This window comes from Miniopterus schreibersii, assembly GCF_964146895.1.
Source record: "Miniopterus schreibersii genome assembly, chromosome: 4".
Classification (NCBI taxonomy): domain Eukaryota; kingdom Metazoa; phylum Chordata; class Mammalia; order Chiroptera; family Miniopteridae; genus Miniopterus; species Miniopterus schreibersii.
The window spans coordinates 100,694,502-100,721,009 of NC_138105.1; the positions used below are offsets into that span (position 1 = coordinate 100,694,502).

Below are 26,508 nucleotides of genomic sequence, written 5' to 3' on the forward strand. Positions count from 1 at the left end.
GAACCCAAACGGAGGCAAAGCTCACGAAGAGCTGGCATGATAAATGGGTGCCCATTTCAGAACAACTTAAATCTGTCCTTCCTAACTGTGCTGCTTTTCCGCAGCTCCTCTGCGGTAGGAAAACGAGAGATGCAGGGGAAAGCCGCCCCCACCGATGAGGTGAGAGGTGCGAGTCCTTCCAAAAAGTCTTCGCCTTGGCACAAGTCCGAAGCCACTGGGGAAGGAGCGTGGACATGCGGCAGGGCCTGGGGGGTGGGGAAGGATTGATGTGGCCATGGCCTTGGTCTCTGGGCTCGGTAAGTGGGTCGTGCTCCACCCCTGCCCCTGAGTCCTGACTTCCTACTGATGCTCCCTCTTTTCCTGAAAGATCAGGTCGAGACACTTGTATTCCACAGAAACTACTGGTCACTGAAACTAGTGGATGGAGCACCATGAGGGCTAGCCTGGTGCCTGGGAGAGGATGGGTGGTGCCCTGGGCTGACAGGCATGGCGTGCCCGATGTTGGCCAAGAAGCTTGGCTGTAACCGGAGATGGGGGCGTCGGGAGCGCTGGGAAGAGGGAGGACTCAGAGAGAAGAGGCAGGTGCCAGTGGATGTGGAAGAAGCTGAGACTGAAAATTGAGGGTCCAGCTCAGGATTAGAGGTGGGACCACGGCAGGCGGGTGAGATAAATGGTCCCACCTGGGCACTGCCGGCCGGAACGGCTGAGCAAACAGACGATGGTGTCGTCCGCTCGTTACCGCTTCCCAGGCTCTGCCTGATTACCTCGTGGCTTTGCAACCCCTTGGAGCCACGCCATTTGTTCCTGTCCCCAGCGGTGCTCCATCCACCGGCGGTGCTCTGTCTTTATTGATCACCTGCTTACTCCGGTTTTGTATCTAGGAAACGGAACAAGAATGAATGGACAGATAAGGCAACAGCTGCTCAGACTGCAGCGCTCAGAAGCCCGTAGCTGGTCTTTTAGGATGGTTTTCCTGACTGCAAATTATAGAAACAAAATCAGAATTTCATACATACGAGGGATTTTATTTTCCTATGGACCAAGGACTCAAAGGTTAGCTTGGACCCAAAGTCCTTGCAGCACCCCAGGCAGACACACTTAAGAGCGTAGCCTTCGTCTTCATGCTCACAAGAGAGCTGCTGTGCTTCGGGGCATTGCATCCACATTCCAGGCAGGAAGGCCGGGACGAATGAGAGGCTCTTCTCACCAGATTCTGCCTCTAACCCAAAGAGCCTTCCCAGATGTCTCACCAGAAACCCCCACTTACATCGCAGTGGCCAGGATTGTGTCACACAGCCACCCCTAGCTGCAAGGGAGGCTGGAAACACCGGGGTGTTTTGTTTTGTTTTTTTTAGATGGGCGCAGTGATGCTCCCAACCAAACTGGGGCTCTGCTACTAAGCGAGAGAGCATGGGTATTGGGTCGGCAGCTGGCGGTGGCTGCCACTCCGCTGTGAATCTTAAACGATAATTGCTGCTTTCAAAATATGTAGCGGTGAAGCTCTACTGATTGCTGTACACATCGTAATTGACGGGAAATGTTATCATCTCAATATTTCGGTTGAATGAGTCGAGATAGACAGAGGTGAAGAAGTTAATGGGGGTGCCGAGGGAGGATCCTGCCAGGGGATTTTCCAGCTGCTGCTCTAAGTGTCCTTTTCGTAGCAATGAAGGGACAAGCGGGAGGGGACGCACAGGAAGGCGTGGCTCTGGTTGTTTTCCATAAGCTTTAATTCCAGGGCTGTAAGCACCCCTGGCCCGAGTGCTGGTGTGTCCCCGTGTCTTTCTCACAGGCAGTAGATCATTCTTTTAAATGATCACCCCCTCCCCCCCTTTTTTTTTTGCCAGAACTCCTTTCAATTAAGTGGAGTTTTCATTGGAATAATTAAACCCTCCATCTCAAGCCGCTGACTCCAATCATCCAGGCACATCAATTAAGCAGAGATGCATTTATCTAACTGGCCACTGAACCCATTCTGGTCCCAGAGCGTTTGTACGAGGGACAACTCTAGAGAGAAGAGGGGCCTGTCCTATAAGGACAGCTCATTTGCAAAGGGCTTGGCACTCTGTGGATTTGAAGTAAGAGCACCCTGATTGTTTGTTTCACTCAGGATTTGGCTTTTATTTATTCACCCAACAAATGTATATTGAATACCTACTGTGGGTAAGGCCCTGTGCTAAGTTCTGTGGGGCAGACAGACATGATATGGACAGGTGGCTGGTAGCTGAGCCTCTCTGAATCTGTTTCATCTTCTATAAAATGGAAATAGTCGTGGCTGCCTCATAGGGCAATTGTGTTAAATGAGATGATCCACGTGGCGTCTGCCTGCAGCCACTATGACACACCTTTTCATAGACAGCTGTCAGAGGGTGTGCTCCAGCAAAACAAGGGGGTAAAACAGTAAAGAGGAAGACATGGAGCCCAGGAGGCAAGGGCTCTCCGTGGTTGGATGAGATGCTGTGCTTAATGTTATCCATGGTGATGGCTAGTTAACTTGGGATCAGATGACGTGGAATCAGTGAGGGCTGAGTTGGAATCTCTGCTCTGCCACTTAGCAGCTATGGGATCTCACCCCATTATTTACTCTCCGGTCCTACCTGCTCATCATAAAATGGGAACAAATAAAACCTGCCTCACCACACTCCTGTGAAGGTTGAGGGAGGAACCGTCTGTGAAGTGCCCCGAACATAGTGAGTACTTCTGGCTCCCGAAGGGGTGACCTGTGTGACAGGCATTATGAAAGGTAGAACGTGGCAAGTGTGCAGAGAAGGGAGGTAACTGTCTTATCCTTTAGGCTTTAATACATTGTCCATATTTCCAACTATTGACATGTTATTTTTTTATTAATTTTTTTTACCAAGATAATGCCTATGTCATGCAGAGTTAAAAAGTTAGGTAGGCTCGCCCTGGCCGGTGTGACTCAGTGGTTAGAGTGTCAGCCCGAAACCAGAGGGTCATGGGTTCGATTCCCAGCCAAGGGCACATACCTGGGTTGCAGTTTCCATCCCTGGCCCCAGTCTGGGCTCATGTAGGAGGCAACCAATTGATGTGTCTCTCTCACATCAATGTTTCTCTCTCTCTCTCTCCCTTCCACTCTCTCTAAAAAGCAGTGGAAGAATATCTTTATTATTGTTGAAACAACAACAACAATAATAATGTTAAGTGGGTTTATAATGAAAACGTCAGTCCACCCACACCCACCCCCCGGCCATCAGCATCCCCAGCCCTGACCCCCAGCGGCAACCTCTTCTAACTGATCTTTGTAATTGTTTTCCTGTCACTGTATTTACCTCTTTACTTCTAAATAATATTCATGCATTGCGTATAGTGATGCATCCATTCTAAGTCATTACCTGTTGGCACACTGCTTGGTAGATGAGCACTCGGCTGTCTTCCTGTACCCCACTGCATGCACTCCCCTTCTCCCAGCACATTTAGGTCAGTTTTTGTGTTACATTTTCATGACTAAGTAAATACCATTTATGTTGAAGCAAGTCATGTGCTCTAATAGTGTTTCCTTTCTTTTTATTTTTCCCTGGAGTTAATATTACCTCTTTTTCTTTTCATTTGCTGAGGTTTTTTTATGTACCTGTCCTTAATTTTTTCCCATCTGACTCTCAGACCCGTCCTTTGCTTAACAATATTATTTCCTACATTATCAAATATACGAGGTGATCATTCAGTGTTTTCGCCCTGGCAGCCTCCCTCTTGTGGGCCCTCGATGGTCCTGCCATAATCTCGGCAGCTGCTTTTTGCCACATCCCTCTCATCCTGGGACTTTCCTGGATGCTTCGTCCCATTAGAGTCTCTGTTTCCTGGGCTCCATACCTTCCTCTTTATTGTTTGATTCCCTCATTTTGCTGGAGCACATCCTCAAGTAGCTTTCTAAGAAATGGGTACTGGGAAATAAATGTTTAGAGTCCTTGCCTTTCTGAAAATAATATTCTATCCTTACATGTAAATAGTTTGGCGGGTTTACAATTCTAGGTTTAAAAGTCCTTTCCATCAAAAATGTGAAGGTATTGCCTTATTGTCTCCCAGCTTCTGGTGTTGCTGTTGAAAGCCTGAGACCAAAGTTACTTCTAGTCCTTTGCAGGTGACCTGATGTTGTTTTTTTCTCTGGAAGCTTTTGGGGTTTCTTATTTGCTGGTGGCCCGAAATTTCATAGTGATGTTCTGAGAAGGTTCTTTTCCACCGATTGTAGTGCGTGCTCAAAAACTCTTTGAATCCAAAGATTCATAGTCTTACCTTTGGAGAACCTTCTAATATTATTTCTCTGATAATGTCATCCCTTAATTTGTATTATATCCTCAATAGATATACAAGAAAGGAAATAGAACCTCTGTAATCTCTTTCTAGGATCTCTCTTTATTGGATATTAGACCTTCTAAGTTGACCTCCTCCCTCCTCCTTTGTCTTCCTTTTCTTAACTTTTTTATTAACGTTTTGGGTAGATTTCTTCAACTTTATCTTCCAAATCTTCTATTAATTATAAAGTTCTGCTACCTTATTTTAATTGCCAAGAATTCATTCTTCGTTCCCTTTTTATAGCATTATTTTATGGATGCAATATCTTATCTAATCTCTTAATGGATTTTAATGATCAAACTGTGTTTTCTAAGGTCTTATCTTACTCTATGCACTCCTGCTCCCCGCAGGTTTCCTCCGGACTCTCCCTTTCTCACGGAGCCGTTCCTCGAACACCACGTGGGGGTGTTTATTCTTAAGCGGGGGCAGCCGAGACAGGGTGACAGGTTCTGCTTGTCGGCTAATGGGCTTCGCGCGGGATGAATGGGCTTCCCAGATCGCCCCTGAGTCCCACTCTAATAACTCACTGAGCCATCGATCCCTTTTTTGAGAGGCAATAGCTCTTTTTAACCCTGAGCCAGTATCTGCCGTCTTAGAACTTGGTTTTACTTCTGTTTTCAGCTTGTGTGTTGAAGTGATATTTCAGGGAGCGTTTGTACGTACACTTTCTGGTTAGAGGCATTTAAAAGCAGACTTAAAAAAAAAAAAAAGGCAATCCTCGGGTCTGTGTAGTAGTGATGAAGAGAAACATGGGTCCATGCTGAGTCGGACGTGCGCGTCGCCCGGCTTGGCTTCCTTGGCTGCGAGGACGGTCACTGCAGTCCTCAGAACACCCCCATCTCAGCGAGCCCTTGGGGTTCGTCCGTTATGCTTAGGAAAGTGCTGGAACACGGTCAATGGTCTGTGAGCGTCAGCCCGCTGGCTGTTAAATACAGGTCAGCCCCTCGGGAGCCGTATCCTGCACATTCCTCCCGACCTCGGGTTCTCCTGAGGGGGGGGATCCAATTCTAAGGGCAGGCGTAGGAAGTGCTGCCTCATTCCCGGCTGTCCTGTGCCTCGGTTTCCCCAGCCTGTGCCGACATGTCGGGCGGCTGTACCGACCTGTGCAAGCCTGTGTTCCCTCTCTTGCAATGAAAACCTCTCTCACAATTCCATTTTCAGAGGAGCCTCTTCTGATAGTGAAAGAAGCACGCGTTTCTTTCTCTTTAAAAAGCAGCGAAGTATCCTTTGCCTTTGCCTTTGCCGGTGGCCTGTGGACGGCCTTGCTGGCATTGGCTGGGGACTTGGCCCTGGAGACCAGCCCGCAGCCCTCCCCTCGGTGCCCGCAGCCCTCCCCCTGATGCCCTCAGCGGGCAGCTGCCCCCGTCCCGGCCTCCGCGCAGGGAGGCTGTGGGGACACCAAGGAGACAGTGTCCTCCGGAGAAGCCACTTCCCCGGGCGCGGGCCCGTGACAGCTCACTCCGATCCGAGCTGACACGCGACGAGAACAGCTTCTGTCAGCTCTGGGAGAGCTGGTGTCACCTGCGATTAATCCTCAAAGCCAAAATCAAGCAAGTCCCTGATTAAACAGTGGCGCCCCAGGGTCCCCGTCACTCCCGAGCGGAGCCGTCCTGAGCGCCTGCCTGAGGCCCCCAGCGGTCAGGGCAGGTGGCAGGACCCCTCCTCACCTCCTCAGGTTCGAGTCTCCCCTTCCCCCTCCCGGCCCCCCTTTCTCCAGAGGAGATCTGGTCCTTCCCTGTCAAACCCACAGCCACGCTGAGCTCCTGGGGCGCCGAGCTGGGCATCCCACGGCCTGTCAATCACCATAAAGAGGGCCACCTTGGGGGAAATTACCAAGTGTGCCATGTTCCTGCCCAGATCCACGGCGAGCCACGGGCTGGAGACATAACTCAGAGTGAAGGGAGCCCTTCTGGGCTCAGGAGCGTGCTTGCTGCCCTTCACCTCACGAGTCAGGAGCTAATTGGAAGGTCTCCACTCGGCACACGCTCCTCTCGGTGCTGTGGAGAGACCTTCCCCCGCCATGAGTAACCCCCATGCCCTTCTCTAAATCCCAGGGTCTCAGAACCCGGGGCCAGTGGCTTCCCAGGCTGCCACCTGCTGGAGCCAAGGCCCGTTCTCCCAGCAGCTCCTGGGCACGGTCCCCCCACGCAGCACTGTCCCCTGGAGAGGTGTCTCCTCGGCATCACTGTGAGCCTTGAATGGCTCCCTGGCTCTCCGACCTCCATTTCTGTGCCAGTCAGATTATCTTTCCTTTTACAGATCCCGGCCACCGCAGCCCCAGGTCCAGGAGGAGACTGGCTCGGGGAGGGACGAGCCCGGGCCAGGAGAAGTGAAGCTCAGACCTCAGTAACAGGAGGGAGCTGCCGCCCTGAGCACCTGCTACATGCCGGGTACGTCACACTTGCCATCTCCTTCCCGTTCGACATGAATAGAGTGAGGGTCACCGGAGACATGAGGGGGGCAGCGAGGGGAGGTCCCATTAGAGGGGCGCAGGGAGCAGGCTCTGAAGCCGGCAGGAGTTTGCTGGATGGTCGGACAAGGCCAGCGTGCTGGGGACACAGTCGGGAGGAGACCATGGGAAAGGGCAGGGGGCAGGGCCTTGGGGTCAAGGTAACAGCAGTAGGGAGACCCTTAGCTACCACGGAGTTTGTGGATGGACTAAGTCCTCACTTTTAATCATTTTTAATCAGTTGTTGCTCAAAACAGCAAATACTCCAGCCCTCAGGTCCCATGTAGCAAAGGCCCACGCAGAACAGCTCACATTAATCCTGAGATTATTGAAGGTCCACAGCAAGGACTGGACACCATGTGCTAAGACCAGAACCCATGTGTGGCCAGGGCTTACAGGGACCGGGACTGGGGTTACAGACCCAGAGAGACCACCCTGCCACTGCCCACGGACCCTCAGGGCCTGTCACAGCAGCGTCACCCAGCGTCACCTCCCTGCCTCCCTCCATCCACTCTGCCTCTGCTGTAGCGAGGCCCAGTTCTAACCTCCACAGCCATCCAGATGCCACCCTCTGGCTCAGCTCCCCACAGCCCACTCCCCTGACCACTGTCTCTGACCCACGTGGAAGCCCCAACCCGGCACGTGGACCGGTCCTCCCTGAGCAGGTCAGTGGGCCGAGGTCAGAGGGTCTAATTGGCATCATCGAGATCTCAGGGCCGTGGCTGCTGCGAGGGTGTGAGCAGGGAGGCAAACGCTGGACGTCGCGTATCCGCTGCCCTAGACTCGGCTGTCATCTCCATTTGCACAACCTGCCCCCACTTTAGATGCCAAGGCCCAGGGGCCACCCATGCTCTCCCTGGAGGGCTGCAAACCAGGGATCCTCACAGCCCCGCAGCAGGTTCAGTTGTTTGCTGGAATAATTTGCAGAACTCAGCAAAACACTATACTTCACCTTATTTTAAAGGACAAACCACGTGGAGATTCCATCGGACAGGGTCTGGATGGGTCCCGAGTGTGGGGCCTCTGTCCCATGGAGCTGAGGTGCCCCTCTGAGCATGTCCGTGTATTCACAAACCTGGTAGCTCCCGGAACCCCGATGTTTAGGGATTTTTTACTGGGGTGTCGCTGCCTGGGCGTGGACTGAACTCAGTCTCCAGCCTCTCTCCCCTCCCCAGAGGTCGGGCGTGGGGCTGAGGGTGACTTCCGGTCACTCGCTTGTTTTTCTGGCCACCAGCCCAGCCCCATCCTGAAGCTCTCTAGGGGTCCCTTCTCAGAGCCGTCTTATTACACACAGGAGACACTCTTACCACATGCAGATTCCAAGAGTTTTAGGACCTCGGTGCCAGAAACCGGGACAAAGACTTAAAATGTCTTTTATTAAACTACATGTACGTATTCTGAAATTTCCTTTTTTTTAAAAACAACGTGTCTTGGGGTGTTTTCATGCCACCACATCCATCCCTTTAAAACATTCCTCCGTGGTACAAGGGGTCGTGGACTCTTTCCTGGTGGATGGTCAGGATGTTTCCATTTTTCCCCATTAGCCATAGTGCTAAATGTTCAAGTCAAAAATCAGAGGAAAACGGATAAATGATTTTGGTACATGCTTGCAGCGGAACGTGATAATTTTGGTACATGGTTGCAGCGGAACGTGATAATTTTGGTACATGGTTGCAGCGGAACGCATGCAACAGCTGGGAAGGAGTAAAGCTCTGGGGATGCAGAGGCTGTCACACTGACAGCTGAGTGAAACAATGTTACTCAAGGACCTGCTGTAGTGAAGTGTCCAGAGAAGGCCGATCTGTCCGGGGTGGATTAGTGGTTGCCTGCGGCTGGAGGGGCGAGGATCGGGGGGAGTGGGGAGTGGCTGCAGAGCGCGTGCGGAGTTTCTTTTGGGGGCAGTGAAAATGTTCTGAAATTAATTGGGCAACTCTGTTCATAGTCAAGACCTCGGAGCTGTATGTTTTTAAAAGGTGAGTTATATGGTACATAAATTATATCTCATTAAAGCTGTTTAAAAAGGAACAAATTAGACATATATCAACCTAAATAAACCTCAAAAAAATGTAGAGGGAAAAAGCGAGTTGAAAAGGGCAACAAGGAGGCACAGAGCATGACACCATCAACGTGAGACTGTGAAACAGAATATACTAGCACACGTTGTATTTGGAAAGGACAGTTCTTAGGAAGGTGTAAAAACTTGGATCGGAAGAATATAGTCCAACTGCAAATATTTCCCTTCCTGTAATTTTTTTTAAATTTTATGGCTTATCCACCCATTGTTTATGGTGCGTGTGTGAGGAACACACAGCGGTGAGCAGAGGTAGCTCTACAGCTGTGAGCTCCTGTGATGATCGTAGCCTGTCTGTCTTTCTCCATTTGAACAACTTTAAACCTACGCTCGCCCACCCCTGTGTATCTACATGTGTATCTCTTTCTTTTAATTTTGCGTTTATTGATTTTAGAGAGAGAGAGAGAAACATCAATGATGAGAGTCATTGATCGGCCTCCTCCTGCACGCCCCCGACTGGGGATCGAGCCCGCAACCCGGGCATGTGCCCCGACCGGGAATTGAACCATGGAGCTAAGGTGCCCCTCTGAGCATGTCCGTGTATTCACAAACCTGGTAGCTCCTGGAACCCTGGTGCTTAGGGATTTTTTACTGGGGTGTTGCTGCACGGGCGTGGACTGAACTCATTCTCCAGCCTCTGGATCCCCGATCACCTGGATCCCAGGTTGACGCTCAACCACTGAGCCACGCCAGCTGGGCTTTTATTCATTTATTTTTAAAGAATAGTTTATTGATTTTGAGAGAGAGAGAAAGGGAGAGAGAGAAACACCAATCGGCTGCCTCCCGAGCGCCCCCTACTGGGGATCCAGCCCGCATGCCAGGCGTGTGCCCCGACCAGGAATCGAACCAGCCACCTTTCGGCGCCCGGGACGACGCCCAGCCGACTGCGCCCCCGGCCGGGGCTCCGCTTGGCCGTTTTCACCCGACGGATCACCCCGAAGGGCCTCGTGGGGCTGTACACCCGTTGCGCGGCTCTGGGTGAACCGTGCCGGTGTCCCTGTGCAGGAGGGGGCCCCGAGGTGGACAGCTGCATGGAGGCGCTGAAGGACGAGGACGCCCTGTGGGAGAGCGTGGAGTGTCACCGCCACGTGCTGAGCCGCTACATCAACCCCGCCAAGCTCACGCCCTACCTGCGCCAGTGCAAGGTCATCGACGAGCAGGATGAAGACGAGGTGCTCCACGCGCCCATGCTGCCGTCCAAGATCAACCGGGCAGGTAACCTCGCGGCCCCGGGGGGCCCCCCGACCTTCCCTGTCCCCCCCCAGCTGTGCACAGAGCTGGGAGGTCCACGGGCTTGGATGGGGGAAGGACGTTTATTCTCCTAACTGACCTGAGATGCAGCGTCCCCTCCAGTGGTGAGCGTAGGTGGGCGACAAAGCCAGTGATCAGCGATACCTGCAGCTCTGTCAGCCAGAAAAATGACAGCTGTCCTCAGAGCGCACGAGGCCCTCACAGGTCTCTCCCCGGGTCACTCATGCTCACGCCCTCGAAGCCGGAGCAGCCAGCACCGTCCCCGAAAGGCGGCATCGTCCAAGGCCGGAGCCAGCACGTGTGCTCCTGGGCCATGCATTTAACGCAGGTTCCTCCGAAAAATGTGCGCACATGCTCTGAATGATTATAAAGGCAGTGTTTATTAGAGCACGCTTCATTTTCAAACGGGAGCTATTAGCTGTTAGTGTGCATACGTTTTGGGGGATGCCCCGTATTTGATAGCTGTATTTTATTAACACCCTTGGTAATCCAGTGCATTTTGTCTGTTAAAAAATATTATTCAGAGAAGGGGTCGGTAGGAAGGCCCTAGGCGTCCACAACACTCAATTACATTCACGAAAGGTGAAAAGTACGGTTTGTGAAACTCGGTTTTATATATAGGGTTTCCCCCCCAAAAATGTGTACACGTAGCTCAATTTAAATGCATTTTAATAAATAAATGTAATTTTAATAATTACAATGCCTTTGTAATTGTTCAAAGTGCGTGTATACATTTTTGGGGACACCTGTATGTATGTGTGTATACACATATACTTCTCTATTTGTCTTTGTGTGGGCCCAAGGTCACGGTATAAAATGTATATCTCTCTGTGGCTCGCAGTTTAAAAGGTTTGGAAATGACCTTCCCACAGTGCGACTGCCGGTGGGCAGCCTGTGGCCGTGACTCTCCTCTGTGTACACGACAGACGTCACTAACCACAGCGCATCTCCCACCGAGCCGGGCAGTGACCCACTCTCCTGCCCGACGCCGGGCTCCAGGCAGCCCCGCCACACGCCCCGCTGACCCGGGATGAAATTTGCTATCACGCCCATCCTGGGGAAAAGGTAGAGTTTTAGGACCTCCAGGGAAGAAATGCCTGGAAATAAAATATTTAAGGAAGGGTCACGAAATGTAAACAGTAAGTGGAACCAGTAGGGTAGAAAAGAAAACTGCTGGGCAAATTCCATTTAGGTTAAAGATGTTCCCAGGCGAAGTGATAATCCCAGGGAAGAGCAGGCCGCTGCCTGCGACTTCCCCCAGCTCCCCACGCAAATATTTGTCTTTCTGCTGAGTCCCAGAGAACCACATTTCATCCTGTAATTGCTATTGCACCTCCAACCTCCTTCAAGCTCAGAGGAGCCCGTGCCAGCCCGGTGCGTGTCAACCCCGGTCGGCTGGGAGGCTCTTTGAGACCGTGGGCTTCCTGAGGCTGTAATTCCGTTTATCCCGGCTCTGCCGATTTCTCAGAGAGAGGAAACGAACACCCGCCGAGTCCCCGCCGAGGGCCTGGCGCTTCGATTTACATCATCTGGGCTCCGAGAGACGACTCGGGAGTGACAGACCGTGGTGACGCTGTCTTCTTGGAGTTCACTGAGGGACACGAGTGCGGGATGGGACTAGACATGGGGATTTGCGTCCAGCCGGGGGGCCTACTCTTCTCACTGGGCGATTCGGTCTTTCCCCCAGGCCGGCTGTTGGACATTCTGCACACCAAGGGCCAGAGGGGCTACGTGGTCTTCCTGGAGAGCCTGGAGTTTTATTACCCAGAACTGTACAAGCTGGTGACTGGGAAGGAGCCCACCCGGAGGTTCTCCACCATCGTGGGTGAGTGGCTTTGCCATCGAGAGCGTTTGGACTGTGGTAGGAGGTGTGTGTGCCCACTGGTGGGACAGCTCTGAAGCTGTGAGTCTGTGACGTGAGGACAGTGCCCCTGAGCCACACGTGGGCTGCCCACCGCTTACTTCTGCCCGATTGTGAAAGGGGCAAAGTGAAGCGAGAGCCAAGAGAAGGGGGTGTTCGTGGAACATCCCCCACGAATGTCGGTGGGCGGGACAGGTGCTCACAGTGCCCCCGGTCCTGTTCTTGCCGCCTCTCTTGCCGGCATCCCTGAGCCAGAGCCCCCTGGTCGTCGGGTCTTAACTTTCCTAAATATTCTTGCATCAGTCTTGTCTCCATCTCCACGCCCAGCCCAGCCCAGCCCTGACCCCTACAGCCCATCGGCTCTGCCCCCCTCCTGCTCGGCTTCAGCACTTTCTCCACTCCTCCTGCACCCCCCGACCCCTCTCAGTGGTTGTCCGCCTTCCCTCTGAGGCCCCGGGTCTTCGATGCAGGAGCCCGCGGCCGGCCCTGCTCAGGCTCCCAGCCTCACCCTCCTGCCTGCGCCTCTCCCTGGGCTCCAGACGCTTCCCTCGGTTCCCCAAATGCGCCAAGCCCCCCCTCCCCCGTGTTCCACCTCCCTGGAGGGTTTTCCCTCCACACGCAGCCTTTCAGCTCGGCCGCCAGGAGCCCCTCTAGGCCTGTGCCCACCCGGCGGGACCGTCCGCTTGCACACTCGCTCAGGGCCCTGCCCTGCCCGGTCACCCTCTCAGTCCGCGGCTGTCCTTGTGCCCTCGCCGCTCCCCTTGCGTCTGTCTCCCTGACGGGCCCAGCTCCCCGGGACGGCGGCTGCTCTGCCGCCCGGAGCCCCGTGCCCGCGGGTCGGGTCGAGAGTGGGCGGCGGGCGGGCGGGCGGGCGGGGCCGCAGCCTGACCCGCGCCCCCCGCAGTGGAGGAGGGCCACGAGGGCCTCACGCACTTCCTCATGAACGAGGTCATCAAGCTGCAGCAGCAGATGAAAGCCAAGGACCTGCAGAGATGCGAGCTGCTGGCCAAGTCGCGGCAGCTGGAGGACGAGAAGAAGCAGCTGACGCTGACGCGCGTGGAGCTGCTCACCTTCCAGGAGCGCTGCCACAAGATGCGGGAGGAGCGGGACAGCTACAACGAGGAGCTGGTCAAGGTCAAGGACGACAACTACAACCTGGCCATGCGCTACGCCCAGCTCAGCGAGGAGAAGAACATGGCCGTGATGAGGAGCCGCGACCTCCAGCTCGAGGTGAGGCCAAGGGCGCGCGGGGGTCGCCCCGCATTCCGCCTGCCTGCCGGCGCTGAGCCCCCCAGGCCACCCCCACCCCCAGCGCTCAGCTCAGGGTCAAGCCCCCGCTGCACCGGGCACATCCACGTGCCACGCCAGGTCCACCAGGCGCGTGTGCAGAGGGGCGCAGAGGGACCCCCGGCAGAGCCCATCCCGCCCAGGAGCCCCAGGCGTGTGTGCAGAGGGGCGCAGAGGGACCCCCGGCAGAGCCCATCCCGCCCAGGAGCCCCAGGCGCGCCGCCCGCAAGTGCAGACATGCACACGCGGACCCAGGGGGGCCTCCCTCCTGCTCAGGGGCCCAGATGCACTAAGCGCGTGTGCAGACGGGCGCACACAGAGGGTGCACACAGAGGGTGCACCGGGCCAGGGGGGTGGGAAGATGGGAGGAGCCGGGGGGAAGGTCCGTGAGGAGGTTCACCTGGCACCTGTCCCGTGCAGGCAGGAGGGCCTTGAGGCAGGACTCTGCCCTTCAAACCGCGTGCCCAAGGCTCAGCGTGCGTGCCCAGTTGGAGGGCTAATGCACTTATCGGAACGGTCCACCGGGCGAATAACTGATGTCATTCATGAGTTTAACGCCGACGTGGAGACGGGGCAGGGTATTTGTATGAGGAGGGGAGGTGGGGGTGCTATTTCAAGTAGGATGGTCAGGAAGGTCAATGAGGAGGGGACACCTGTGCTCGGAGACCCGAGGGCCCGGAGGGGCCGGCCAGGCAAGTCTCAGGGGTTAGAGCTAAAAGCAGCCGCAAAGGCCGCTGGTAGGGGGCGTGCTTGGTGTTTTTCTGGAGCCAAGCGAGCAAGTGGCATGAAAAGAGGTGGGAGAGTTGGCCGGGGTCCAGATCATGGTGACTGGTAAGAACTTCGCAATTTATTCCAGTTGTGATGGGAAGCCACTGAAGGATTGAGAGCCGGGGAGTGACAACTGATTTATTTCTAGAAGGATCACTCTGGCTACGGGGTGGAAAATAGACTCTCAGAATATTTATTAAGCACCTGCCACGTGTAAGGAACTGTGCTAAGCACTGTGAGGGACACGGGGATAAATAACCTGATTTCTGGTCAGGTCACTTACAATTGAGTTGAAGCAGACAGATCTGTAAACAATGCGCTGGGATTCAGGTGAACTGAGTCTGTGGCACAGCAGGCAGTAGAGTTTCTGTTAAGGACATGAGCTTTTAAATCCTATAGATCGGAGATCAAATCTGGCTTCTGGCTTCTTTACCAGACAGTTGACTCTTGGCCTCAGTTTCCTCCTTTGTCACTGGCAATAATGAAAGTAATACCTGTGGCCTCAGGTCGCTGAGACTGTGCACCGTGAGGCTCTGGGAAAGGGGCTGATCCAGTCCCAACCCACCCGGCTGGCTCTCCATGCCCACTGGGTGCACCTGGGCACCTGGACCCGGCACAGGGCACTTGGGTTGACCTTCCAAGATGCTCACGAGGGTTTTTTCCACGGTCACTAAATGGTTTCTGTGCCATTTTACCCAGGATGTGGGGAAGTTAACCTGTGGTGGGGACTTACAAGTCTCTGCCCTAGAACTTTCCCTTGTGTTACGTTTCCCTGAAGATATATTAATAGCGAGAAAGCACGTCTGGAACCGAAAGGACCACCTGGCCATCGGAGTCCGTGGTCCTTTCTCAGCCCCAGGCTGCCTCCCTGCTGCCTCTTTCGTTTCCCCCCCAGGCCATGGGGGGACAGCAGCCGTCCTTTCCTTGCTAAAGCCACCGCCCTCGGCCTGCCAGATAGCCTGACACCCACCTTTCCATAAGCTTGGGATTGAAAACAGACGCCCCCCCTTTGGTGCCTGCCTGCCTTGCAGCCCTTGAAAACAAGGCCTTTGTTTTGAGTGTCTTACTGAGTGAGGCTGACCATTTGGGGGAAGCAGGCGAAGGTTCGAGAAGTCTTCCGGCCCCGGGTCCCGGCATATCTCCGAGGGTCTGCCCAGCTCACCTCCGGGCGTCCTGTTCTCAGCTGTCATCCCTGCCTCCGGCAGGTCCCTTAGACCAGAGGGCCCGTGAACTTAGGGTCCAGAAGGTCTCGAGCTGTCCTTTGAGCAGGAGCGCCATCTGTTCAAATAAAACCTGGTGTGAAACCCAAGAGGGCAAAACACGAAAGCAGGGCTGCCCCGGGGGGTCAGAGTGGGCCCAGAGCCCTGAGCGAGTCCTGGGCCGTGTCTTCTCTCCCGTCCTGGACGCTGGGGCCCCTCGGGGAGTCCTTGAGGACCAGAGTTTGAAACCCGCCGTAAGTGGGCATCGCAATGGACAGCACGCCCCTGGGATCCCGGCTGGGTGTCTTTCACCCTCATCTGTAACAGTGTCACCCGGGAATCGTCTAGGGGACAGAGACCTTCGGGATGGTTCCAAAGAGGCGGACCAGGGGCTGTCCCACACAGGAGGCGGAGGCGGTTTTGCTGGGAAGTGTTTTGGGGGGCTTTCTCCGCCGCCCCCGAAGGAGAGAAGGGGCGTCGCTCAGGCCGCGCCCTCGGTCCAGGGGCCTGGGGCAGCGCCGCCTCCCGCGGGCCCCGCCGACCGCCCCTCGGCCTCTGCAGATCGACCAGCTGAAGCACCGTCTGAACAAGATGGAGGAGGAGTGCAAGCTGGAGCGGAACCAGTCCCTGAAGCTGAAGAACGACATCGAGAACCGGCCCAAGAAGGAGCAGGTGCTGGAGCTGGAGCGGGAGAACGAGATGCTGAAGACCAAGATCCAGGAGCTGCAGTCGATCATACAGGTGAGGGGGGCAGCGGGTGACCCCGGGAGGCGGTGGGTGACCCCGGGAGGCGGCGGGGCGGCGGGTGACCCCGGGAGGCCGCGGGGCGGCGGGTGACCCAGGGAGGCGGCGGGTGACCCCGGGAGGCGGCGGGTGACCCCGGGAGGCGGCGGGTGACCCCGGGAGGCGGCGGGTGACCCCGGGAGGTGGCGGGTGACCCCGGGAGGCCGCGGGGCACCGGGTGACTGCAGGGCCACCAGCAGCCCACCCCCCAGAGGCGCCTTAGTTCCTCCTCTGTAGCCTGCGGGCGACTCCACCCTCTCAGACACGTGACGTTACGTGGGGCAGCGCTTGTGACAAGCTTCCTTAACGGGCGCACTCCACGAAAACCAGTGCCCTGGGCACCGCGAGGAGGGTGCAGCCAGGAGGCCCGCTTGTCCTTAAAGGTCCCAAGAAACTCGCCGTAGCCGCGTGTGGTGCTGCTCAGTGGTTCGAGCGTCAGCCACGCACCGAAGGGCCGCGGGTTCGACTCCTGGTCAAGGGCATGTACCTGGGTTGCAGGTTCAGTCCCCGGCCCCGGTCAGGGCTTGTGCGGGAGGCGACCCATCAGTGTGTCTCTCATCAGTGTTTCCCTCTCTCCCTCCCTCTCTCCACTTTCTGTAAAAAAAAAAGAAAAGTGGAAAAAATATCCTCGGGTAAGAATTAACAAAGAAAAACTCCCAAGAAACTCGACAATAGCTCCTTGTGGTTTATTAGAACTTCGAGCGCCTCCCGGCCTTTGTGAGCACAGAGCCGTGGTGGGGACAAAGGCAGTCCCTGTGGAGCGACCGCCCCGAACACGTCGGAGGAGAGGAAAGCAGCCCCCCCCCCCCCGAATCATCGCCCAGAATGGGCTCCCTGGGTCCGGGCTCTGATTCCGAGCGGAGGCTGTGCCTGGTCTCCCTGGAGCAGATTAGTGGAGATTTTGGGGGCGGCATCCGCGGGCAGACCAGCCCGTCGGTCGTCGCCTGTGAAGTGTTCGGAGGAGCAGCTCCCCCCTCGGCCCCGATGAGAGCTGGGGCAGAACAATGGGCCTTGGGATGTTCCCGAGCAGAAGTGGGTTTTATGCCTCTTCCCAGGTGATAAAATTCTTAACTAATAAGCTGCTTAGGGACCCCAAGGGACAGTGATTCATGTCTCTGCTTCCCCGGCACAATACCTTCTGGTCTGTCGGTTCTGTCGCTGGCCTTTTTCGGTCCCCTGCCTTCTGGGCCCACCGTGTCCCCTCCCCCCCAGGCCGGGAAGCGCAGCCTGCCGGACTCGGACAAGGCCATCTTGGACATCCTGGAGCATGACCGCAAGGAGGCCCTGGAGGACCGGCAGGAGCTGGTCAACAAGATCTACAACCTGCAGGAGGAGGTCCGCCAGGCGGAGGAGCTGAGGGACAAGGTGGGCACCCACGGGAGCCCTGGAACCGCCCCAACCCCACGCTCTCCCCAACCCCTGGGATAAACTCCCCCCGCGTCCAGCAGAGCACCCGGCTCACCTTCCCACACAGTGTCTGCGCGGCCCCCCCACCATATTCTGCGGCACATAGTAGGTCGGAGCGAGTCCCAGCTCACTGACTGGCCTGCTGCCGGGGTCCCCGCTGGTCAGATAGCCGATGCTCGGGGTGGCCGGCCTGACCTGCCGGTGGCTTGGTGAGCGTGGTGACCCCTCCCCGCCTCCCGCCACCCTCAGTACCTGGAGGAGAAGGAGGACCTGGAGCTGAAGTGCTCGACCCTGGGGAAGGACTGCGAGATGTACAAGCACCGCATGAACACGGTCATGCTGCAGCTGGAGGAGGTGGAGCGGGAGCGGGACCAGGTACGTGCGCCCGCTGGGACGTGGGGACCGAGGGCCGGGGCCACCGAGGGCCGTGCCCCACCACCGGGCCCAGCAGGAGTTACCCCTGACTCCCGCTCCCCTACTTCCATTTCAAAGATGAATTCCAAGCAGAGGCTTTCAGAGACCACAGGCATTTGAATATTGTGGGGCCTGAGCTGGACTCGAACTGCTCGTATAACAAGCGTGGTCTTTAGATGCCTGATCTCTGGAGTAGGTGGCCACGCTCAGGCCCTGTCCCTCGGATGTGTGACTGTCCCTCGGGTGTGTGACTGTCCCTCAGGTGTGTGACTGTCCCTCGGGTGTGTGACTGTGGGCTCGCAGGCACCCTGGCAGCCTCAGTGCCCTCATCTGTAAGGTGGGAAGAATAGCACCGCCTCGGGGACAGGGCGTGGGCTCCAGGTGAGCTCCGAGCACAGGGCCTGGCTCGCAGCCGAGGTGTGTACCGGTAAGGAAGGCAGTGTCTGCACGGCCCCCACTACATTACCCGGCACATAGTCGGTCTGAACCCATCTCAGCTGGGGCCCGGGACCGAGCAGGAGGCGGCGAGGCCGGCGCCTAGGCTGGGAAGCGGGCGTCCGGGTGGAGCCGGGGGAGAACCAGGCGCCCTGTCCCGCCCGGCAGGCCTTCCACTCCCGGGACGAAGCGCAGACCCAGTACTCGCAGTGCTTGATCGAGAAGGACAAGTACCGGAAGCAGATCCGCGAGCTGGAGGAGAAAAACGACGAGATGAGGATCGAGATGGTGCGGCGGGAGGCCTGCATCGTCAACCTGGAGAGCAAGCTCCGGCGCCTGTCCCGGGACAGCGGCACCCTGGACCAGGTGGGCGGGCGGGCCCTGCCACCTCGGGGGGGCTCAGAGACGCCCCCTTTCCTACCACCCCGAACAGTCCAGGCCCTTGAACCTGTGTCTGCGCAGCGATGGGCAGAAACCGCTAACACCCGAGTTAGAAACTGCGGGTGAAACCCAGCTTGGCCGATGCCAGCTGGGCGATCGCAGACAAGCCCTTCACCAGGTCGCTCCAGCTCCCTCTCGGGACTACGGTGGGGTTCCCGCCGCCATCTGATGGGCGCCGGGTTAGGCTGCCTGCTCCCGTGAAAGTCACTGGTGCCCGTGAGGAACGGGCATTATGGGCAGGCGGACGCTAAGGGCGCGCGTCCCAGCGCGGCCCGGGCACACGGATGAATGAGTGCTGCCGTCAGAACAGGCGGCATTATTGTAGCTGTGGGTCTCAGCAGGTGTGTGGGTGCAGGTCCCGGCGCCGCCGGCAGAGCGGGTGGTGGAAGGTGCAGCTGGGTCTCAGCGAGGGTGGTGGAAGGTGCAGCGTGGGTCCCAGCGCGGGTGGTGGAAGGTGCAGCGTGGGTCCCAGTGAGGGTGGTGGAAGGTGCAGCTGGGTCCCAGCGCGGGTGGTGGAAGGTGCAGCGTGGGTCCCAGTGAGGGTGGTGGAAGGTGCAGCTGGGTCTCAGTGAGGGTGGTGGAAGGTGCAGCGTGGGTCCCAGTGAGGGTGGTGGAAGGTGCAGCTGGGTCTCAGTGAGGGTGGTGGAAGGTGCAGCTGGGTCCCAGCGCGGGTGGTGGAAGGTGCAGCTGGGTCCCAGCGCGGGTGGTGGAAGGTGCAGCTGGGTCCCAGCGCGGGTGGTGGAAGGTGCAGCTGGGTCTCAGTGAGGGTGGTGGAAGGTGCAGCTGGGTCCCAGCGCGGGTGGTGGAAGGTGCAGCTGGGTCTCAGTGAGGGTGGTGGAAGGTGCAGCTGGGTCCCAGCGCGGGTGGTGGAAGGTGCAGCTGGGTCTCAGTGAGGGTGGTGGAAGGTGCAGCTGGGTCCCAGCGCGGGTGGTGGAAGGTGCAGCGTGGGTCTCAGTGAGGGTGGTGGAAGGTGCAGCGTGGGTCTCAGTGAGGGTGGTGGAAGGTGCAGCGTGGGTCCCAGCGCGGGTGGTGGAAGGTGCAGCTGGGTCTCAGTGAGGGTGGTGGAAGGTGCAGCTGGGTCCCAGCGCGGGTGGTGGAAGGTGCAGCTGGGTCTCAGTGAGGGTGGTGGAAGGTGCAGCTGGGTCCCAGCGCGGGTGGTGGAAGGTGCAGCGTGGGTCTCAGCGCGGGTGGTGGAAGGTGCAGCTGGGTCCCAGCGCGGGTGGTGGAAGGTGCAGCTGGGTCTCAGTGAGGGTGGTGGAAGGTGCAGCTGGGTCTCAGTGAGGGTGGTGGAAGGTGCAGCGTGGGTCCCAGTGAGGGTGGTGGAAGGTGCAGCGTGGGTCCCAGCGCGGGTGGTGGAAGGTGCAGCTGGGTCTCAGTGAGGGTGGTGGAAGGTGCAGCGTGGGTCCCAGTGAGGGTGGTGGAAGGTGCAGCTGGGTCTCAGTGAGGGTGGTGGAAGGTGCAGCGTGGGTCCCAGTGAGGGTGGTGGAAGGTGCAGCTGGGTCTCAGTGAGGGTGGTGGAAGGTGCAGCGTGGGTCCCAGCGCGGGTGGTGGAAGGTGCAGCTGGGTCTCAGTGAGGGTGGTGGAAGGTGCAGCGTGGGTCCCAGCGCGGGTGGTGGAAGGTGCAGCTGGGTCTCAGTGAGGGTGGTGGAAGGTGCAGCTGGGTCCCAGCGCGGGTGGTGGAAGGTGCAGCGTGGGTCCCAGTGTGGGTGGTGGAAGGTGCAGCTGGGTCCCAGCGCGGGTGGTGGAAGGTGCAGCTGGGTCCCAGCGCGGGTGGTGGAAGGTGCAGCGTGGGTCCCAGCGCGGGTGGTGGAAGGTGCAGCTGGGTCTCAGTGAGGGTGGTGGAAGGTGCAGCGTGGGTCCCAGCGCGGGTGGTGGAAGGTGCAGCTGGGTCTCAGTGAGGGTGGTGGAAGGTGCAGCGTGGGTCCCAGTGAGGGTGGTGGAAGGTGCAGCGTGGGTCCCAGCGCGGGTGGTGGAAGGTGCAGCTGGGTCTCAGTGAGGGTGGTGGAAGGTGCAGCTGGGTCCCAGCGCGGGTGGTGGAAGGTGCAGCTGGGTCTCAGTGAGGGTGGTGGAAGGTGCAGCTGGGTCCCAGCGCGGGTGGTGGAAGGTGCAGCTGGGTCCCAGCGCGGGTGGTGGAAGGTGCAGCGTGGGTCCCAGTGAGGGTGGTGGAAGGTGCAGCTGGGTCTCAGTGAGGGTGGTGGAAGGTGCAGCTGGGTCTCAGTGAGGGTGGTGGAAGGTGCAGCGTGGGTCCCAGCGCGGGTGGTGGAAGGTGCAGCTGGGTCTCAGTGAGGGTGGTGGAAGGTGCAGCGTGGGTCTCAGTGAGGGTGGTGGAAGGTGCAGCGTGGGTCTCAGTGAGGGTGGTGGAAGGTGCAGCGTGGGTCCCAGCGCGGGTGGTGGAAGGTGCAGCTGGGTCTCAGTGAGGGTGGTGGAAGGTGCAGCGTGGGTCCCAGTGAGGGTGGTGGAAGGTGCAGCTGGGTCTCAGTGAGGGTGGTGGAAGGTGCAGCTGGGTCCCAGCGCGGGTGGTGGAAGGTGCAGCTGGGTCCCAGCGCGGGTGGTGGAAGGTGCAGCTGGGTCCCAGCGCGGGTGGTGGAAGGTGCAGCTGGGTCCCAGCGCGGGTGGTGGAAGGTGCAGCTGGGTCTCAGTGAGGGTGGTGGAAGGTGCAGCTGGGTCTCAGTGAGGGTGGTGGAAGGTGCAGCTGGGTCCCAGTGAGGGTGGTGGAAGGTGCAGCGTGGGTCTCAGTGAGGGTGGTGGAAGGTGCAGCTGGGTCCCAGCGCGGGTGGTGGAAGGTGCAGCTGGGTCTCAGTGAGGGTGGTGGAAGGTGCAGCTGGGTCCCAGCGCGGGTGGTGGAAGGTGCAGCTGGGTCCCAGCGCGGGTGGTGGAAGGTGCAGCGTGGGTCTCAGCGCGGGTGGTGGAAGGTGCAGCTGGGTCCCAGCGCGGGTGGTGGAAGGTGCAGCTGGGTCCCAGCGCGGGTGGTGGAAGGTGCAGCGTGGGTCCCAGCGCGGGTGGTGGAAGGTGCAGCTGGGTCTCAGTGAGGGTGGTGGAAGGTGCAGCGTGGGTCTCAGTGAGGGTGGTGGAAGGTGCAGCGTGGGTCTCAGTGAGGGTGGTGGAAGGTGCAGCGTGGGTCCCAGTGTGGGTGGTGGAAGGTGCAGCTGGGTCTCAGTGAGGGTGGTGGAAGGTGCAGCGTGGGTCTCAGTGAGGGTGGTGGAAGGTGCAGCGTGGGTCCCAGCGCGGGTGGTGGAAGGTGCAGCTGGGTCTCAGTGAGGGTGGTGGAAGGTGCAGCGTGGGTCCCAGCGCAGGTGGTGGAAGGTGCAGCTGGGTCTCAGCGCGGGTGGTGGAAGGTGCAGCTGGGTCCCAGCGCGGGTGGTGGAAGGTGCAGCTGGGTCTCAGCGCGGGTGGTGGAAGGTGCAGCTGGGTCCCAGCGCGGGTGGTGGAAGGTGCAGCTGGGTCCCAGCGCGGGTGGTGGAAGGTGCAGCGTGGGTCTCAGCGCGGGTGGTGGAAGGTGCAGCTGGGTCCCAGCGCGGGTGGTGGAAGGTGCAGCTGGGTCCCAGCGCGGGTGGTGGAAGGTGCAGCGTGGGTCTCAGCGCGGGTGGTGGAAGGTGCAGCTGGGTCTCAGCGCGGGTGGTGGAAGGTGCAGCTGGGTCCCAGCACGGGTGGTGGAAGGTGCAGCGTGGGTCTCAGTGAGGGTGGTGGAAGGTGCAGCGTGGGTCCCAGTGTGGGTGGTGGAAGGTGCAGCGTGGGTCCCAGCGCGGGTGGTGGAAGGTGCAGCGTGGGTCCCAGTGTGGGTGGTGGAAGGTGCAGCGTGGGTCCCAGCGCAGGTGCGCGGGTGCAGGGACGCTCGCTGCCCAGTGCCCACCAGGAAGGCCTGCTCACTGGCCTCATTCACTGACCCGGACAGGCAGCTGAGGAGCTTGCCTGAGGGCCCCACTAGTCAGTGACCTGGGGAGACGGGAATAAGACCCACCCCTCAGGGACTCACATGGCCCTGGAGGCAAACCCAGGACCCTGGCATGTCAGCAGGGTTGTAAGTTACGCACTGAGGGGGCGCCATGTAGCCTTAGGAGGGGGCTAGAAATTGGGGAGAGGATGGTGGCAAGTCAGATGGAAGGGGCCAAGACCCGCTGGGTGCAGTCCCGTTACTGCTCCGGGCCCTGGCCAGTGGGAGGCGGGGCGAAGGCTCGTGAGGAGAGAGGGAGCCCAGCTGGCAGGTGGCCTCGGCATCCGGGTAGACTCGGGTCAGGAGGACGCTCGGGTGTCCGAGGGAGTAGCGGTTCCACCAGCAGAGCCGCTTCGTGGACTGGCTGCTGCTGCTCGCGCTGCATCCCCCCCGCCGGCTCCCCTTCGTCTGCAGAGTCTGCCCCGGAACCTGCCAGTGACCATCATCTCCCAGAACTTTGGGGACGCCAGCCCCAGGACCAATGGTCAGGAAGCCGACGATTCTTCCACCTCCGAGGAGTCGCCCGAAGACAGCAGATACTTCCTGCCCTGCCACCCCCCCAAGCGCAGGATGAACCTGAAGGGCATCCAGGTACCTGCAGAAGGCGGGGCGGGGCGGGGCCGGTGGGGCTGGAGCCCTGGAGCCCTGCACGCGCCCGGCACGGGCTTCCGGGGAGGGCAGCACCGGACCCCAGGCACACCGGCCTGTCGCAACCCTACGGACAGACAGCCTCCGTGCACACGTTTACCTGTGTGTTTTGACAATTCCCTCGTTTCTTCTAAATGCAGTGGGGGGGGGGGAGAAAGGTGTGAGCATTATTTCCAAATTCACTTGTTTATTCAGCAGAGAGGGGCGCGTGCCAGCCACACGTCGCCTGAGTGATGGCGTGATGGGCGCGTTAGGGAGCGGGGGCTTCGCAGTCACCTGTGGGCCCTGCTCAGTGTCCGTGTGTCCGTGGCACAGTGTCTCCCGACGAGGAAGCACGCACGAGGGAGTGAGACTGTCTCCTGTGAGACTGACATGGCCCTGCTGTCCCGCCCCATCCCCCCAGCACATCTGAGGTCAGCGGGGGACCCAGCACCTGGCCCCCAGTGCGGCCCAGGCAGCGGCCCAAAGCCTTGTCCTCCTAACAATGCCGCTGTGCCGCGGGGTCCTGCGCCACCCAGCGCTCCGCTCCCACGCCTTCCTCTCGGCCGCTCTGGGCCCCAGCCCCTCTGAGCCCGTCACAGGCCTCCCCAGGGAGAGCCTGTCTGTACCACCAGCTGTCTCGCTGCCCGGGAGCCGAGCCACCAAGATGGGCGTCCTGCGCCTGCTGCGATTCCGGCAGCCGTGTGACGGGGGACAGCGCAGGCTCGCCTCCATTTATTTACCTCCATCTCTCCGGTGACATGTGTCTTGGGCCGTGTTTGATTTGTCCTCTGTCGTCCCCCCCTTTCAGCTGCAGAGAGCCAAGTCCCCCATCAGCCTGAAGCGCGCATCAGATTTTCAAGGTTAGCGAGACGCTGGGTCCCTCTCCTGTCTGTCGCTCCGATGAGCTCCGTCCATCTGTTGCTCCCACTGTAGCGATCATTCAAGCGGGGTAAACCCGGGACAGGCCTCAGGGTCCCAGGTGCTGGGGTGTCCACATAGTAATTAATGTTCACTGTCACTGGGCGGGCCGGAGCGGCCCTGCAGCCACATCACACCCACCCTGCGGGTTCGTCTGGAGCCCCAGGGCCTCAGCTGGACTTGGAGTTTCTGCTCCTGGCGCCTCAGCCATGGCTGCTCCGAATTCTGGCTGGGCCCTCCTGGCACACGGGGCTGAGGTTCGTTCACCAGCCCCTGGTTCTCCGAGACAGACTGTCTCCAGAATTTCTCTCACTGGTCCTTGCCGTGGCCCCGGCGACTGGCTAGGGAGGGTTTGCCAGGTGAATCGAGCACCTGCTGTGTGCCAGGTACCAGCAGGGCCAGGTAGACGCAACCGGAGCCCATGTGCTCAGGGCCGGCAGTGAGGGGTGGGCAGTGCTTTGGACAACGGGAGAGCTTGGAGGGAGGTCAGGGCAGGATCTGTGAAGAAGAGGCCGTTTCGGCTGGGCCTGGAAACGGGGGAATTTCAACCGGTGGACACGGTCTCCAGGGAGCCCCCCAGGACGGGGTGGAGCAGAGGCCGGGCATGGAGCCCAGCACCCGCCCTGCTGGAGCTGGAGCGGACAGTGCGGGCATGACTGCAGAGGCAACAGGGCAGCGACGGGCCTGGGCACAGGGACCTCGGAGGGGCCGGGAGGAGGGCGGAGTAACGGGGTCCAGGTCCAGGTTGCAGATCATTTTCCTGGGCCTGGTGGAAGCAGAGAGCGCATCTGCTCACTTTCCTTGGGGCCAGATCAGGTGTCTTGGGACCTTCTTTCTCCCGAAGGGAGGTGTACAGGGCCCTGGGCCCTCCCCACACCTTCGTGGCCCCTCCCCACACCTTTGAGGCCCCTCCCCACACCTTTGAGGCCCCGCCCCACACCTTTGAGGCCCCGCCCCACACCTTTGAGGCCCCGCCCCACACCTTTGAGGCCCCGCCCCACACCTTTGAGGCCCCGCCCCACACCTTTGAGGCCCCTCCCCACACCTTTGAGGCCCCGCCCCACACCTTTGAGGCCCCGCCCCACACCTTTGTGGCCCCTCCCCACACCTTCGTGGCCCCTCCCCACACCTTTGAGGCCCCTCCCCACACCTTTGAGGCCCCTCCCCACACCTTCGAGGCCCCTCCCCACACCTTCGAGGCCCCTCCCCACGCCTTCGTGGCCCCTCCCCACGCCTTCGTGGCCCCTCCCCACACCTTCGTGGCCCCTCCCCACGCCTTCGAGGCCCCTCCCCACGCCTTCGTGGCCCCTCCCCACGCCTTCGTGGCCCCTCCCCACGCCTTCGTGGCCCCTCCCCACACCTTCGTGGCCCCTCCCCACACCTTCGTGGCCCCTCCCCACACCTTCGAGGCCCCTCCCCACACCTTCGAGGCCCCTCCCCACGCCTTCGAGGCCCCTCCCCACGCCTTCGAGGCCCCTCCCCACGCCTTCGTGGCCCCTCCCCACGCCTTCGTGGCCCCTCCCCACGCCTTCGTGGCCCCTCCCCACGCCTTCGTGGCCCCTCCCCACGCCTTCGTGGCCCCTCCCCACGCCTTGGTGGCCCCTCCCCACGCCTTCGTGGCCCCTCCCCACGCCTTCGTGGCCCCTCCCCACGCCTTCGTGGCCCCTCCCCACACCTTCTTGACTCCTCAGGGCGCCTTAGCACCTGCCCAGTGAGAAGTTCTGGGGCCCAGGGAGGTGCAGTGTGTGGTTCATCCCCTTGGGAAGCCCACAGGCAGGGTGCATGCCTGTCCGTCTGTCTGCCCACACCCAGCTAGGGGTGGGGACGCAGATGAGAGAGCTGACCAACCCCTGCCGCTGGACAGGGCTGTGAGAAGTGTGCGGGAGGCCCAGACAGCCCCTGAAGAGGCAGGAGGGGTGCCCCCACTGGCCCAGGGTGGGGTAGTGGGAGGGACATTCCTGCTCCCCCTGGAGAGTGCTGGCTGGGGACCCTGACCGAGGCCGCCCCGGGCCTGGCTTGGGGCAGGGACGTGCTGGTGAACAAGACCAGGCCTCCCTCCAGGAACCTGCGGTGGGGCAGGGTCATGAGAGAAGAGAGCAAAGCCCCTGGGAGAGAGGAGCCGGGCCCCTCGGACAGGACAGCCCCCCGGTGCTGAAGGGGCTCTCAGTTCCCTGTCCCCTCCCCTCCCCTCTCTGGACAGGGCGGGGACAGGAAGAAGAAAGCATGGACGCCAGCCCCAGCTCCTCCCGGTCCCTGCCCATCACCAGCTCCTTCCCCAAGATGGTAAGTGTGGGCCCTACCTCCCCTCCTGCCCCGGCCCAGCCCCCCAGGCGGCCCCCTGCTTTCCTGCGCCAG

The 26,508-nt window shown here is 59.4% G+C and overlaps 1 protein-coding gene across 1 annotated transcript in view; it reads left to right on the top strand.

Moving 5' to 3' along the window:
* Positions 1 to 6,618: 6,618 nt before the first annotated feature.
* Positions 6,619 to 26,508, top strand: part of CARD11 (caspase recruitment domain family member 11) — a 35,056-nt gene continuing 15,166 nt past the window's right edge. Inside the window, exons 1-11 of the mRNA XM_081136724.1 lie at positions 6,619 to 6,698; positions 9,834 to 10,043; positions 11,767 to 11,904; positions 12,845 to 13,170; positions 15,756 to 15,935; positions 17,190 to 17,342; positions 17,634 to 17,759; positions 18,402 to 18,599; positions 23,020 to 23,196; positions 24,044 to 24,095; positions 26,354 to 26,436. Of these exons, the coding sequence (XP_080992850.1) occupies positions 6,692 to 6,698; positions 9,834 to 10,043; positions 11,767 to 11,904; positions 12,845 to 13,170; positions 15,756 to 15,935; positions 17,190 to 17,342; positions 17,634 to 17,759; positions 18,402 to 18,599; positions 23,020 to 23,196; positions 24,044 to 24,095; positions 26,354 to 26,436 (1,650 nt within the window). The 5' untranslated portion in view covers positions 6,619 to 6,691. The remainder of the gene's footprint in view (positions 6,699 to 9,833; positions 10,044 to 11,766; positions 11,905 to 12,844; positions 13,171 to 15,755; positions 15,936 to 17,189; positions 17,343 to 17,633; positions 17,760 to 18,401; positions 18,600 to 23,019; positions 23,197 to 24,043; positions 24,096 to 26,353; positions 26,437 to 26,508) is intronic.